Raw genomic sequence first — 16,279 nt, forward strand, 5'->3', positions numbered from 1 at the left:
CAAACCGAGAGGCACCCGCACCAGCTGTCAATCCGAGAAGGGCGAGAGAATGCGAGTGTCTTCCCAGCCCTAGACCCACCGAAGCGACACAACACCACCACCAACTCTGTAGCATATGCCGATTGCTGCCGCGCTATGGACCTTGGTTGTCCAATATCTCAGACCTGGACTCCTCATCACCAAGATATCCTAAGTGTGGCAGGCGCCACCATGTCCTCCTCGATGGCACGCACGGAGAAAGACCAGGAGCATGACCGACTCGCGTCGTACCTGCGTCGACGAGCGTCGGTCAGCTCGCGGCTATGACCGTGGGCGGGGGCAGTAGGTTGGGGAGGAAGAACAAGGTGAAGGTCGGGAAGACGAACGGGACGTCCGACGATGAAAACGATGGTGCGCGCATGATGTGAAACGTCCTCGTGGACGTGCAATAGCCACTGCGCGAGTCAGTGTCGGGGCTGATGTTAGATGAATACGAGGAGGCGCATGCTCCTACGCCCTCTCCCGAGAATGGGGTGGCGCGGAGGTGGAGGCATGAGGGGAGAGAGAAAAGAAGTAGAATGACGAACAAGGTGGTGGCAACTGAGGCGATGACCATCATTATCGAGTAGAGATATAGATGGTCAAATGGGTCATGTCTGGCGAGTCGGTCCGAGGCACGACCCATTTAATAGTGCCTGGGCCAACCCGGCACGAGCGTCGTACGGTGCTTGGGCCGTAGTCTCGGCCCGTAAAAAGATGATGCAGGACGACCGTTGAAATTGATGCTTTAAGTATAGTAGAGAATAGAGATATAGATATATATAGATATAGATTACAAGCCAGGCTGCGACTTTAGTTTATCGTGGTGTGGTGACTGAACTTACAATCATGCGAGTATGGTTTCCAGATCTTGTCAGTTGCGGTACTAGCACAAACACAAGCACTAAAATTGATTAATACGTAAACATGGCTGCTGCTTGATGATAAATAGTAAAAAATGGTTCTCGAGAATTTGGCTGATATATTAATAAAAGCTTTGACCGACCAGATATCGCGGTAAAGCGATTTAATTAGCATGCACAAATAGAAAAAGAAAAAAAACAGGCAGTATTGATTGTTGATATTACACAAGCATCTTAAGCTCTACCAGTAATCCAATCTAGTCTGCGAAGGCATATGCTGGGATCAACCGGATCCCTTCCTCGGAAGCTTTAGCCGAACCATTCTCTTCCGATAGAAGCGCCTGCAGGTCACTCCCATTTGCCAGGCTGTTGAACTCCACTGATTTTGAGGGCAGTGCAGGGTAACGCCGCTGGGAAAGCGTCATCAGCCTCTTGATTGACTGAAGGTACTTGCGAGTGGTCTCGTCATTCATGATGTGGGCAACGCTGTTTGTGTAGATCTTCTCTCGGGCAGAACGCTCGTGGATGCCAACCATAGTCACTCCAATGGGCCATGGTGCATTCCCGATTGCCAGCTTGATGTATTGGTCCATTGCCGCTAGATAATCTCGCTTCATGCAACACTCCACAATAACAAGCAATGCTCGACGGATGTCATCAGGAAGAACCTAAAAATGGATCCAGCCATCACTACAGGACTTGTCTTCTTTGCCAAGTGCCACAGACACTAGGCAAAGCCTCTTTTACACTCGGCAAACGATTTGCCTAGTGTTGCACTCGGCAAAGTGGAGTCGGTAACGAAGGAATCGGCAAAGTGCCTTTGCCGAGTGCCATTTCTCGGGCACTCGGCAAACACTTTGCCTAGTGCCACACGTCACTCGGTGAAGAAAAGTTTCCATGACGGCGGAAGGCACGGTAACGGAAGCTTTGCCTAGTGCAGCACTAGGCAGAGACGACCCCTTTGCCGAGTGCAGCACTAGGCAGAGACGACCCCTTTGCCGAGTGCAGCACTAGGCAGAGGTGGCCCCTTTGCCGAGTGCAGCACTAGGCAAAATGTGTTTCCAGGCTACCCTCGCTCCTTACCTTGCCGAGTGCTATGGTTGTTGCACTCGGCAAAGACCCTCTTTGCCGAGTGCAACACTAGGCAAAATGACCAGAGCCACCCTTTTTATTTATTTGTATATATTCCATCCAAACAGACAGAAAATACATATCAAACACCACATACATATCATCAACATCACATGTAAAGCAGCAACAACACATGTCTCACAAATAAGTTCACATGTCTCATAAATAAGTCCACATGTCTCACAAATAAGTCCACATGTCTCACAAATAAGTCCACATGTCTCACAAATAAGTTCACAAAGATCACAATATATCACCGACAATACATATCTCACAAATAAGTTCACAAACGACGCACGCAATTAGGCTCAGTTGGTGAAACATGAGGATCATTCGATGCCGCCGATTGATTCTGCAAAAATGAGAAGGCATTGCATGTGTGAGACAAGATAAATATATATTATATTTAACGAAAACTTTCATACTCTACTAGGTTTCAATTAGTGCAGTGGTTTGACCCTAAGCATGAACATACAAACTAAAACAGTCATACTCACAGGAGTGGAAAACTGAGATGGAGGTGGATTTGGAGTGAATAGCGAAGGTGGTGGAGCTACACCCGTTGCGGACTGTATGTAACGAAGAATGTCCTCCGTCCTCTGCTGCTCGGACCTCATCCTCGCATCCAACTCCAAACGTTGCCTCCTCTCTTCTTCAAGTTGGGCCTAGAACATTTCACCCACATGTTACAATAATGCATAGAAAAGATATATTATCAATGAACGACGAATATAGCATGAACAACCTGGAGTTCCCTCCTCTCTTCTACCAGTTGGTTCTGCAATATTTCACTCAAATGTTAAAATAATGCATAGAAAAGAAATATTTCAATGAACGATGAATATATCATGAACAACCTGGAGTGCTTGTATCCGATGCTGTGAAGTGTCCTGCCGAGGTCGTATAGCTGGGCTCGCGCTCGTGCTACTTGCTCGAATCTGAGATAGAGAGGGAGTAGCGGCTGAGTCGATTGCACCGTCGCAAATCCAGTAGCGTCCATGCTTCTTGCCTCCTCCAACCCTCATGACAACTTCTGCGTCAAGCTCCTCGGTGCTCGGATCGTATTCAGACCCATGGACCTCCCTTGCCATCGATGTGTACTCACTGAGGCGACTGTGGATGGTTCCATTGCTGTACGCCTCTGGCCCATCCTCTAGGTTATAGTTGACGTCGGACGTCGCCTTGGCCTTGTGGGACATAGCAAATGCCTTGAAGATGGAACAAGTCTGTCCACCATGTGACACCGACTACGAGAAAACCAGCGAGATGATTAGAAATTATGCATAATTGAGTGTTTCAATAAATAAATGAATTCACATACCCATGCTTGTGCGTATCCGCTGAGGCTGCGACTGCCTTGATGGTGTGGTACACCTGGCATCATCAAACGTCGATCCCGACAAGTGTTGTGCACCTCCTCCCACTCGTCTGAGCACCATTTGTCCACCATTCGTTCCCAACACTCGGGATGCGTGGCACACCAATAAGGAATCATCTATAGAAAATCAAGTACATGATATATGAGAAGATGAAATTAAGGCTACCTAATCTCAAAAGTAATCGGTATTAATGTTTTGTATTTACCTCCAAGTACTGGTCCCGAGTCAACTTCATGGTCCTTGCGTCCTTTTTGGAGACCTTCTCTCTAAGGATGGCCCCATGGTATTTTATGATGGCCTGGATGCGTGCCTCGTAGTGCATATCTACGACGAGTTTTTTACAACATCTGGTAGCCAATGCATCTGCCCTGCCCTCATATCCCTCCTGACATCTGTAGAAATCCTATATATACAAACACGATGCATACATTCATTATTTCAAAAATGTCCAACGAATGCAATGTATTGAGCAATATGGGATAAGAAATATTTACCCACAACTCTTGCTTCACCCGCTCTGCCTTGTTGTTGAATACCCTACCGACTCGATCTTCAGCATCGGGGGCAATGGCATAGTGGTCGAACGAGTAGGCTAGCACCATCACTCCGTCGTACTCAACCATGCCAGGGAAGTGTTCCTTGCACAGAAGACCGAGTATGCCATTGACTCGGCGTGTGTGAGCACCTCCACTCACCACAGTCGACCAGTTCCTGCCCAAGTGATTAAGAAAATTATTAGTTTCTATTTTGAATTTGAACATATAATATCAAGATTATATGAAGCAAGGTTTAAAATAGCGGGCTTGTACCTTCCTAGCTTCTACTGCTACTTGCTGTGCGGAAACAGTCACTGGTTTCCTATGCTAGCTGGTTTCTGTAATTGGCTTCTGTAACCGCACAACAACAGCAAGGAGGAAACAGGCAAAGGGGCAAAGCCGATTTTGTATTGAAGGAGGAAACAGTCACTGGTTTCCTATGCTAGCTGGTCAGTCACTCACTGTGCACTGAAAGGCTGTGAGTTGTTAATTGTCATCTGTCAAAATCGAGCAATAGCGGTTGTGGGTTTTCTGGACAGACAATAGAGAAGCAATGTTTTCTGGACAGACAACAGAGAAGCAATAGCGGCTGTGGGTTTTTTCTGGACAGACAACAGAGAAACAACAGAGAAGCAATGTTTTTATAAAGCTAGTCCTAATTGGGCAGCAGCAGCCCTATTAAAGGCAAAAAGACCTTCAGTTGGGCAGCAACAGCCCTATTAAAAATCTGTCCAGGTGATTGAAAATACTGCTACTCTACTCTTTTATGCAGCAGACCTTCAATTGGGCAGCAGCAGCAGACCTTCAATTGGGCAGCAGCAGCCTAACTTCACATGTATTCATTATGCCAATCTAAATACTGATACTCTACTTTTTTATGCAGCTAAATGGTGGTTGAACCATGGAAATAGTTCTCCAAATCTTAGAAAGCTAGCAATAAAAAATTTAGGCTTAACATGTAGTTCATCAGCATGTGAAAGGAATTGGAGTGATTTTGAAAAGGTAAGAACAGATTGTGCAATTTTTCATAATTGCTTGTTACTAGAAGATAGTGGCAATGAGTGGATCACTAGAGTTGCATCAATTGAACAAGAACAAAACACTAAATTTGTTGAAGCCACAAATGCACAAGGTCAGTCATCAAGGACAGCAATAGAAACCGGAAAAAGGAAGAGAAAAGTTCAGCCTAAAAGAAAGAAAAGGACAAGGAAGCTCATTGATATTAATGAATGCAATGATTGATACCAATGAACTACTTGTTTGCTGTTGTAGTAAGTAGTATTTTAGAAGTTGGAACTATTGAACTGTTTGCTGCTAAACTCTTTTGGCATAGCCCGCTATTTTAAACCTTGATATGAAGTAGTAGTGATGACATCTAAAGTTACTCACCTTTCCCCCTCGGGTTGAATCACCGGACGTCTCTCAAGAGGTATCGGTCGCTTAGGGAGGCTTGCGGGACCTCGCAAGTAGACGCTCAACGAACCAGAGGCAGTAGAATCTCCTAATGTCGCCCCCTCGACGTCTTGTTGCGTCTCCTCAGCGTCGCCCTGTGCCTCCTCGGCATCGTTCTGTGCCTCCTCGGCATCGTTCTGCGCCTCCTCAGCCTCCAAGGGCAGCTGCTCTTCCTCACATGACGGGGCGGGAGGCGCCTGCTCCCCGTCCGCCCTGCGAGTGCTCCTCCTCCTCCTCCTCCTCTCTGACGGTAAAACAAACCTCGGCCTTTGGTAAAGCGACGCTACTCTCCTCATCCCACCGCCCACCATCTTTATTCAATTATCTGCAATTAAGAACACTAAACTAATTAGCACATATAAACAAGGCATAATTATAAATATATGCAAAATAAATAAAAGATAATTACAAAATAACATAATATTACATTGATTAGAAATAATCTTCATGATCAGGATTAGTTGGATCATAAGTATCATCATCACTATCAACCATGTCATAATCAACACTATCTGAAGAATCAATGTTGTCATTGTCATTGTCTAAATGTAATTGCTCAAGAATTTGTAAGTCCTTCACATTTTGCACCTCATCTCCCTCCTCATCCACAGCCATTTCAATGTCTACTTCAATTTCGATCGCTCCAGTTAAGTCTATCTCAAACCTCCCTTCTAGCCCCTCTTCTTGAAAGAACTCTCCGTCATATGTGTTTGGGTCTAAGTTATAATCTTCATCATTTGGGACAGGTAGTTTACCGTGCGGCAATACCTTGTGCACAACATACCAATCCTTAAGATGCTCTTTGGTTTGGCATGCATATGAGAGATAATAAATTTGTGTTGCCTGTTGGGCCACAATATAGACATCGTCTCCTGGTAATACAGAATCTTGTCGAATTTCGACTAGACCCAGATTAGAATATGTCCGTCTCGTTACTTCAGGATCAAACCAATGGCATTTGAATATGACAGGATTAAGAGATTTGGAACCATAAAACTTGAGTTCGTATATTTCTTCAATTATTCCATAATACTCGACCCCATCAAGGCCAGGCGTAAAAACTCCAGAACTTGTAGTTTTTCTATTAGGTCGACTCTGCTCGTAACTTGTTGTGCGGAAACGATATCCATTTACGTCATAACCAGAAAATGACCTGACCCTATAGGCAAAACCATCGGCAACCTGTCTCAACTCGGGACTCATAGACACATCTCTTTGGCCCTGTGAGCTCAAGCAAAATAGATCGTTATATTATTCGCACATTTCAGAAATGAAATCAATAACTAGATTGGACGGTACCTTCTGTTTAAACCAAGAAATAAAATCGGGCAAACCATTTCCTGCACCCTTTCTAAGAAGGATATCAGATTCCTGTGGGGTAGGATCCCTTGATCCACGCCAGAATTTAGAAAGAAATTCTCTGCATCATGCATAATTGAGAACTTACTACATCATGTACGGGTTGAGGCGTACTTAAAAAGGTTTGTTGAAAACTTACTGCAGGTACGGTGTCACTTCGTCAAGGTTGGTCAACACATATAACATGATATGGCACCACTCTTGATGATTCAAGGTCTTAGTGGTCGAACCACTTGCGCTTCCGAGTTGCCCACAGAAAAGGCTGAGGTTCGATTCATTTTCGTCAGCATTGTAACGAGGGGGTGGATTATGCACACTAGGGAGGTTGTCACCATAGTATGTTGTTGTGAAGTTCGACACCTCCTCTAGAATGTATGCCTCTGCAATGGAAGCCTCAATTTTGCATTTATTTCTACATTTCTTTCGAAGAACCTTTAAACATCTCTCGATTGGATAGCACCAACGGCCCTGCACAGGCCCCCCCATTCGTGCCTCATATGGGAGGTGCAAAATCAAATGTTGCATCGGATTGAAGAAGCCGGGTGGAAATATCTTCTCCAACTTACACAACAACACCGAAGACATCCTTTCCAAGTCTGCAATCACGGTCCGAGATAACTCCTTGGCACAAAGCTGGCGGAAGAAATAGCTCAACTCTGCAAACACTAGCCAGACATGCTCAGGGACATAGCCTCGAACCATCGTCGGAAGAAGCCGCTCAATCCATATGTGGTAGTCATGACTCTTCATCCCTAAGACTCGCATAGTAGATAAGTTCACCCCCCTACTCAGGTTAGCCGCATACCCATCAGGGAACATTAATGTCTTGATCCATACTAGTACTTCCCTCCTCTGTGCCTTGCTCAGGACGAAATCGGCCTTAGGCCTTCTCCATGTCTTTCCACTACTAGGCGGCTTCATCTCTTGGTTTGGTCTATCACATAACACTGCCAGATCCACTCTTGCCTTTACATTATCCTTTGACTTATCAGGAATGTCCATGATTGTTGCCCAAAGTGCCTCGGCGACATTCTTTTCAGTGTGCATCACGTCAATATTGTGTGGAAGGAGAAGGTCATCATAATAGGGGAGCCGAGTCAAGCCCGACTTGTGGGTCCACATATGTTGCTCACCATATCCCACAAAACCACCTTCTGGATTGACCACGAGACCATCTATCTGTTGACGAACTTCAGCACCAGTCATCATTGTAGGTGGGTGGTCTGTCACTATGACATCTTTCGTAAAGTTCTTGATGTCTAGTCTGAATGCATGGTCAAGAGGAAGGAACTGTCGATGTTTGTCGAATGATGAATACTTGCCACCCTTCTGTAACCAAAGGAACCTCAAACCTTCCTTGCATACTGGGCATGGGAACTTCCCGTGAACACACCAGGCGGAGAATAGCCCATACGCTGGGAAGTCATGCATGGAGTACTGGTACCAAACATGCATTTTGAAGTTTTTCTTTGTAGCTCGATCGTATGTCCACACCCCTTCCTCCCAAGCACGGACCAATTCATCAATCACAGGCTCCATATACACACCCATTTTATTCCCCGGGTGTCCAGGAATTATCAACGACAAGAACACGTTTTGTCGTTGAAAGCATACGCCGGGGGGGAGATTGAGGGGGATTACGAACACAGGCCAACATGTGTATGGGACAGCCATTAGTCCATAAGGATTGAACCCATCTGTGGCAAGCGCAACACATACATTACGAGCCTCTTCAGCTTTCACATGGTGAATGGAATCAAAGTGGGTCCATGCTTCACCATCGGATGCATGTACCATCTTGTCGGGATTGTATCGTTTGCCATTTTTGTGCCATGTCATCTGTTTCGCGGATTCCTCGGTCATGTATAGCCGCTGGATCCTTGGTATGAACGGAAGGTGTCGTAGGATTTTCATGGGGATGTCAAGCTGCCTCTTCTGGCCATCAGTAGAGCCTACCTCTATGAACCTAGAGGATTTACACTTTGGACAGTACTTTGCTTCTGAGTATTCTTTTCTAAATAGGATGCACCCATTCGGACAAGCATGTATCTGCTCATATGGCATCTTGATTGCACGAAGAAGTTTTTGTGCCTCATACATGCTCTTCGGCAGAACATGACCCTCTGGAAGCAGGCTACCGATAACTGTCAACATACCATCAAAGGCGTCTCGACTCAGGCTATACTGCGACTTTAACGCCATTATGCGTCCAATGGCATCCAATTGAGAAACATTTGTCTTGTCATGAAGGGGTTTTTGTGCTGCAGCAAACATGTCGTAGAACGCCTTTGCGGTTGCCTCTGGCTCCTCCTCCATGCATCCTTCAGCGAACTGTGCCTCGTGATAGTCATTTAACATATCCGCTACCCCAGCGTCATCATCATAATCCTCAACGCGTGGTCTCACCACCTCCTCTCTCATTCGACCGGCTTCACCATGATAGATCCAACGGGAATAGTCTGCTGTAAATCCATTCAACCAAAGATGTTCCCCCATGACCTTCTTTGTTTGTCTTTTCCTGTTTGCACATTTACTGCATGGACAACAAATTCTACTCGCTCCTTTAGCAGCCTCACCAAATGCTCGTTCCAAGAAAGCATCAGTCTTGTTGATCCATTCATTGGTGACCTGACCCTGACCTGAGCGGCCCATGTACATCCACTCACGGTCCTCCATCGCCTAACATATATAGTAGAGAGTAACATAAACAACAATCGCAGGAAAGAACGAGTGAATTGGGTGGAATTGTTTTGTTAATTCTGAATTTTGCAGGAAAGAACGAGTGAACGAGTGAACATGGACATGCTGAAAAGAACGAGTGAACTGGGTCGAATTGCAGGAAAGCTCTACTCGCTCCTTTTGCATTTCTCAACACAACTCAATTGCAGGAAAAATGACTCTTTGTGCATTTTTTTATTTTGTGAATGAGGCCAAAAGGTTATGTGTATGAGGCAAAAGGTTATGGTGAATTTTTTTTATAGAATCAATTACAACAAAAGAATATTATGGTGAAAAAATTATAGAGTAATATTAGGAAAGCATTCATAAGTCATAATTCACAATTAATACATAAGTCATACATCACTTGAAGGATTATCTAGAAAGAAAGATCACTCTTGCGATGGCATGATAAAAGTTATCCATAGTACGATTATTAGAGTATGCATTTCAGCCAAACAGCAAAATGGCTACTTTCAGCTAAACGGTAATTTGAGCCAAACAACAAAACTTTCAGCCAAACTGAAATTTTCAGCCAAACTTTCAGCGAACTGAATTCAACAAAACTGCTACTTTCAGCACGGAGCGGGGAACAGCGGCAGACTGAATTCAACAAAACCAAACTGTTTGCTGCTTACGATGGTGGGGAACAGCGGCGAACAGAACATCGCCTGAGAGAGAGCACGAAGCTGTTTACCGGCACTACTACTACTCAGATTTATGGACTTGAAGGGCTTTTGTATTTATGGACACGAAGCTGTTCACATAATACTGGATTTACCTGAGAATTCATGTGAGATACATCTAGTTTCTGGCACTTAAAAAGTTCAACTGGTGTCCGTGGAACCCATTTGAGCTTTACAAATTCTTATTACTGTTATCACGTTAGCCGGAGGCACCAGAAGCTCACCGTCGGCCACTAAAAATTCACCAGAAGCTCACCAGAAGCTCACCGGAGGCACTTAAAATTCTGCTTACGACCGGAGGCACCAGAAGCTCACCGTCGGCCACTAAAAACAAAGCATAAACAGAGGGGCAAATCTAATGTCGCTGCTGGAGATCCGTTCTCCGTTCTGGGGTGGGAAATAAGCACCCACAGCACAGTAGAGACAAATCACGAAGCTGCAAGGCAAGATGTCACCGTTACTTACCAGGCAGGGGGGCGGACGGGTGAGGAGGCAGGGAGGCGCGGAAGCAGACGTGGCGGCGGCCGGTCTGGTGTGGCAGCCTGGCAGGGCAGCTTCCCGGATGCTGCTAGCAGGGGCGAGTCGAGGTGGTAGCGTTGCAGTTGCAGGCGCGCCGCACGACGGCAGCGGAAGTGCCCAGAAGCTCACCGTCGGCCAGCGCACAGGCCAAATCCGAAGCCGCCGCCGCCGCCACGCTAGGGTTGGACCGGTCGCGCTCACCCAAGTCCAGTTCGTGAGTCGTGGCCCCACTTGTCACTGATGTGAATTGGAGCTGGTGTGCGTGGCACACTCCATTTTTACTTTGCCTAGTGTCAGTTCAGGAACTAGGCAAACAGACACTTTGCCTAGTGTCAGTTCAGGACACTAGGCAAAGAGGCATTTTGCCTAGTGTCTTTTTTTGACACTCGGTAAAATATTTTTTTTTTCTTTTCTTTTTTGCTTCCAAACTTTTTATGATATGTTTCTATAGCACCTAGAACTACATGTAAAGTTTTGATAATTTTTAAAAATGTTTAGCTATATTTAGTAAATTTATTTCATTTAATTGAATTTCGTCTGATAATTTAAATTTGAACTGCAAGTCATTCGCATAATGGAAAAATCGACGGAAAAATGATATTCATGTTATTTAGTATAATTTGAGGCCTTATCCGGTAACATACTAGAGATTTCGAACATCATGTTCACGAAACTTGACCACAAACGTGTGGTCTAGTTGTTTTTTAAATTGCATAAAAAGCAAATGAAGTCGGAAAATCATAAAACTTGTCGAGATATCATGATACCATATATGGAGGCTATGATAAAAATTTGACAATATTCCATAAAAGTTTTTATGTACAATGCTTACAAACCAAAGAATTGAGAGAGAAGTTTAATGATTTAATGTAGAGGCCGACTAGGTGGTAACTATCGTTCGTGTCAAACTTGTATGAAACCTTGTCAACTTTTTATCACAGCCTCCACATATGATATCATGACATCTCGACAAGTTTAATGATTTTCTGACTTTTTTTGATTTTTATACAATTAAAAAACAATTGGACCGTAAGTTTGTGGTCATGTTTCGTGAACATGATGTTTAAAATTTATAGTCGGTTACTCGATAAGGTCTTAAATTATGATAAATAACATGAATATCAGTTTTCCGTCATGCGAATGACTTGCAGTTCAAATTTGAATTATCAAAAGAAATTCAATTAAATGAAATAAATTGAATAAATATAGCAAAAACTTCAAAAATTTTACCAAAGCTTGACATGTAGTTCTAGGTGCTATAGAAACACATCATAAAAAGTTTGGAAGCAGAAAGAAAAGAAAAAAAAATTATTTTACCGAGTGCCAAAATAAGACACTAGGTAAAGTTCCTCTTTGCCTAGTGTTCCAGTCCGACACTAGGCAAAGAGACCTTCCTTGCCGAGTGTTGAAGGCAGATACTCGGCAAAGTTAACGGTTGGTGGATGGTGTTAGATGACGACGCTAGTTTATCAAGTGGTTTTCTTTGCCTAGTGTCTGGCACTAGGCAAACGTCCGGTTTGCCGAGTGTTTTATTTTGCCTAGTGTCTGGCACTAGGCAAACGTTCGATTTGCCTAGTGTTTTTCTTTGCCTAGTGGCGGACACTCGGCAAACGACTGATTTGCCTAGTGTCTTGATTTGCCGAGCGTAACACTCGGCAAAGAAGATCTTTGCCTAGTGCCCGTGAATTCACACTCGGCAAAATATTTAGCGCTAGGCAAAGTTTGTCTCTCCCATAGTGCATACATGCATCAGAATCAGTGAAGCATGCACCAAGAAACTTATTAAAGGCTGTAATGAAATCAGTTGTCAACGGTATAAACATAATCAATATTCAGATGAGCATCAGTATTAATAGCACAATTTATGCAAACGACAGATGGAAATTGCATAAGAATCAATACCTTCTTTCTGCAGAACTCAAACAGCGGGCTGAGATACCGTGCACACTGCTTGAATGTTGCAACAATGGACTTCCCTTTCGCTGTCCGCTTCTCTAGCTCAGTCATCTCATCCAACTCCTGGTTCCACTCATTAAGCAGCTTCTTAAAGAACACCAAGATCTTGTCTTCATTGCAAAGCTCCTCAAACTTGGTCCTCATCCTCTTGGAGTCCTTGTCTGCGTCAGCATCATCGCCGCTCCCCTTGGCATCCCCATCATCTGCACTGCCTCCGGCAGCACCCCCGTCGCCACCATCAACACGCTTGCTCTTGCCCTTGGCGTAGGTGTCCCTCCCGGCCTTCTGCCGCTTGCGCATCTCGATCATGTCGCGGAGGAAGTCGTTGGTCTGTCCCTCGGTCATGTCGATGTCGTCGATGACGCCGGACTTGAGCACGAGCTTGAAGCGCGCGAGGCGGGCGTCGTCGTTCTCCCCGAACAGCGTGACGGGCTCGCGCAGCACGCGGAGGCGCCGCACCACCTCGTGCCGTGGGAGGTCGAGCTCGTCGATGCGACGCTCCTCGGAACCGGTAGCAGCTGCGGCGGAATTCGCGGAGGGCGCCGACGTGCCGGCCTTGGCGAGGAGCTGGCGGTGCTCGTCGAGCCGCTTCTGGAGCTGCTTCTTCTCCAGCTCCGACCGCCACACGAAGCTCTTGCCCCCGAAGTCGGCCGTCGCCGCCTTCCGCTTCTTCTCCAGTTCCCGCTTCAGCAGATCCATTACGCCCGCCGCCCAGTTCGGCTTCGATTCTCCGAGAGATGGTATTTGACAGTTCCCGCAAATAGAAGAGGACTCGACTCGACTTCGTGTTGTGGTGGCCTTGTGGGCAGACTTTATATGCAAGCAAGCGTGCAAGTCCGTTCACCGGCTAAAAATCCGGATATAGTTGTAGCTAACTAATTTAACGGTTTTGGAAAATAACCAACCTCAAATCTATCCATCTATCTATTCATAATATATCCATCTATCTTTTGATAATCTACCCGTCGGACACTCGGACTACTTGTTGGGATAATAGCTGTAGAAGGTTGGGTGGGGACGTCCGGACACGTGCTTGTTTCTGTGGATTAGATTAAGACATGGTTGCCCACCACCCTGGGTCACTTGCACATAGCTTGGCCTACACGTGCACGCAGCTCCCAGGTGGCTGTCTCCCGCGTCATCTTTTTTGCAATTTATTTTTTATTTTATTTTATTTTCACAAATATGTATTTTCCAGTTTCATTTCAAAAAATGAATCTCTACCTCGACGTCATCACTATTGCCGTCAAGCTAAAACGAGTCGACGCCAATTAAATTAGCGTGTATATGTTACAGTCGACGCCTACGTGTACCTAACGTGGCACTACCTCGGCGCCATGGATCTCACTTCGGTCGTCAGTTCTTTGTAATCATTTCTCTTCTACCAAACGACCAATATCAACCTAAATCAGCGACTTGAATCCATTGTTCATGTGTATCAAGGTAATCTCCCTCCATTTTTTTGGTCTTTTGCTATGTCTGATTAATAGGGTTAGGGTTACCGTTTGGGAATCAATTTTAGAATCATTTTTTATTGTCATATTATCGATTTGTAGGATGTCTAGGCGTGGTAAATCTGCTAAACAAAGGTAAGCGTTGTATTAAATGTAATAACTAATATTTGTGAGTCTTATAAAACTTATTGAAATTTAGGAAGGGTCCATTGACCGGAACTGCCTTCGACCCGCTTTCTTTGCCAACTGGTGTTTCAGTGCCTATGTGTTTTTGTGGTGATCCTTGCAAGGTTGACAAGTCCGAGGATCATGTCACCTATCGACAGAGGTATTGGATGTGTGCTAACTATGCATTTGAGCCAACGATTGTTCAGCGTCGGATGAATTTAATGGTGAGAATAATTTTTAGTTAGTTCACAGCTTTCATACGAAGTGGTGGATGTTTTGTTTTGGTACTAATCATCGCATGTTTTATAGACTCCTCCACCGCTCTGTGATTTAGAGCAGTGGATTGACACAGAAATCTCACATAAAGACAAGAAGTGGTTGGAGAATCTTAAAAAGTGGGATACAGAGGACAAAGAGAGGATAGAGGAAAGACGGGAGAAGCTTGCGATCGAGCAACAATCGGTAGACAAGCAGGAAATGAGGCATATTGCTGAATGCAGGGAGGAGAAGGAGAAGAAGCTTGAGCGTGCACGTCGTGCAAAGGACGCAATAGGGGAGAACTCTGATGCTTTTCGCAAGGGCAAATGGCCCTATTGCACTCAGTAGTCTAGGTGCTTATATGATGTTATGTAGTAATAAACTTCTTATTATGTATTATTTATTATCGAACAATGTTATATAGTAATGAACTACTTATTATGGATTCAAATTAGGCACTAAAAGCAATTGATGAAGATGACTTAAAGCAATTGATACAGAGAATCAACACACTTAAAACAATTGATACAGAACAGTTTTCTAGTAGTTCATTTATCAATGAATGTTGTATAAATGTTTACAGTTAGTTTTACTCAACAACAAAATCTTATAGAACAAAGGATTATAATTAATATTTACATATGCATAAGGACATCTGAAGAAACATCAGCCTCCATCAATCCCCCTCTCGACGAACATATGCACCAAGCAATCCTCACCATGCATGCACTTCTGCCAATCTTCTCTCCTGTTATCGTAAGACCTAAGTCGAACCTTCTTATTGAAATCACGTTTACTTTGTACTAGAAATTCATATGCTGCTTCCTCAAAATAATTGGGACCAAGTGGCCCATCATAACAAATTGGAGGTCCCTTCCACACACTCTTTGCTCTCTCATTTCTAGAACCCTTTCCTCAAGATGACCCTGAAACCATTTTAGCTGGTGACTTCCCTTTGTATGGCACAATGAACCAAATGGTCACGTATAAATAGGCCAATGTCAAGGTGGTATGTGTTATGAAAATGCTAGATGTTTCTGAAAAGGCTAAGTATTTCTGAAAAGGCTAGCTGCTTCTAAAAAGGCTAGATACTTCTGAAAAAGCTAGATGCTTCTGAAAAGGCTATGTACTTCTAAAAAGGCTAGATGTTTCTAAAAAGGCAAGATACTTATGAGGGTAGAGGTCAACTGACGATGCTTCGTCATTAGCTCATGTTCAGCACAGTTGTGCGAGCCCACAATTTTTGTTATCTTCCACTTTCTGGTGATCTTCTATGTCATAGCACAGACCCTCCATGGACACTGGTCCTTGTCACATACAATAGCGTAACGCCGCTTCTCGTATGAATGAAGCACCCTATACGACCTCTTATGTAAGACGACATAATGCTGCAACCACATCTTCAAGGCATTTAGGTCCTTGAAAACCTGACCCATTTCGATCATTATGCTAGGACCCACCTCAGGACGCCTACGTGTACCTGACGTGGCACTACCTCGGCGCCATGGATCTCACTTCGATCGTAAGTTCTTTGTAATCATTTCTCTTCTACCAAACACCAATATCAACCTAAATCAGCGACTTGAATCTATTGTTCATGTGTATCAAGGTAATCTCCCTCCATTTTTTTGGTCTTTTGCTATGTCTGATTAATAGGGTTAGGATTACCATTTGGGAATCATTTTTGTTGTCATATTATCGATTTGTAGGATGTCTAGGTGTGGTAAATCTGCTAAACAAAGGTAAGTGTTGTATTAAATGTAATAACTAATATTTGTGTGT

General features: G+C 44.4%; 1 protein-coding gene and 1 long non-coding RNA gene across 3 annotated transcripts; both read right to left on the reverse strand.

Annotated features, from left to right (window-relative positions):
* Positions 1-1,138: 1,138 nt before the first annotated feature.
* Positions 1,139-13,350, reverse strand: LOC103642837 (pre-mRNA-splicing factor 18). The gene is made up of 2 exons (XM_008666012.1): positions 12,564-13,350; positions 1,139-1,549 (listed from the first exon to the last, which is right to left on the reverse strand). Exons 1-2 carry the CDS (start codon positions 13,314-13,316, stop codon positions 1,139-1,141), a joined length of 1,164 nt encoding a protein of 387 aa, XP_008664234.1. The 5' UTR covers positions 13,317-13,350.
* Positions 2,222-3,620, reverse strand: LOC109943028 (uncharacterized). 2 transcript variants are annotated; one of them, XR_004853344.1, is made up of 4 exons: positions 3,334-3,620; positions 2,758-3,259; positions 2,510-2,677; positions 2,222-2,364 (listed from the first exon to the last, which is right to left on the reverse strand). It is a non-coding gene; the product is annotated as an uncharacterized lncRNA (long non-coding RNA). The 2 variants fall into 2 exon arrangements; XR_002265630.1 differs by lacking the exon at positions 3,334-3,620 and having other exon boundaries at positions 2,758-2,790; positions 2,870-2,912.
* Positions 13,351-16,279: the final 2,929 nt, after the last annotated feature.

The sequence above is a fragment of the Zea mays genome, chromosome 10 (assembly GCF_902167145.1).
Source record: "Zea mays cultivar B73 chromosome 10, Zm-B73-REFERENCE-NAM-5.0, whole genome shotgun sequence".
NCBI classification, from domain to species: domain Eukaryota; kingdom Viridiplantae; phylum Streptophyta; class Magnoliopsida; order Poales; family Poaceae; genus Zea; species Zea mays.

Bases quoted from the DNA above. Each gene is read 5' to 3' on its own strand.
- LOC103642837 (XM_008666012.1), bottom strand. From the start codon at position 13,316: ATGGATCTGCTGAAGCGGGAACTGGAGAAGAAGCGGAAGGCGGCGACG. The intron at 1,550-12,563 runs GTATTGATTCTT...ATCCATTTTTAG, and splicing joins TTGAGTTCTGCAGAAAGAAG to GTTCTTCCTGATGACATCCG.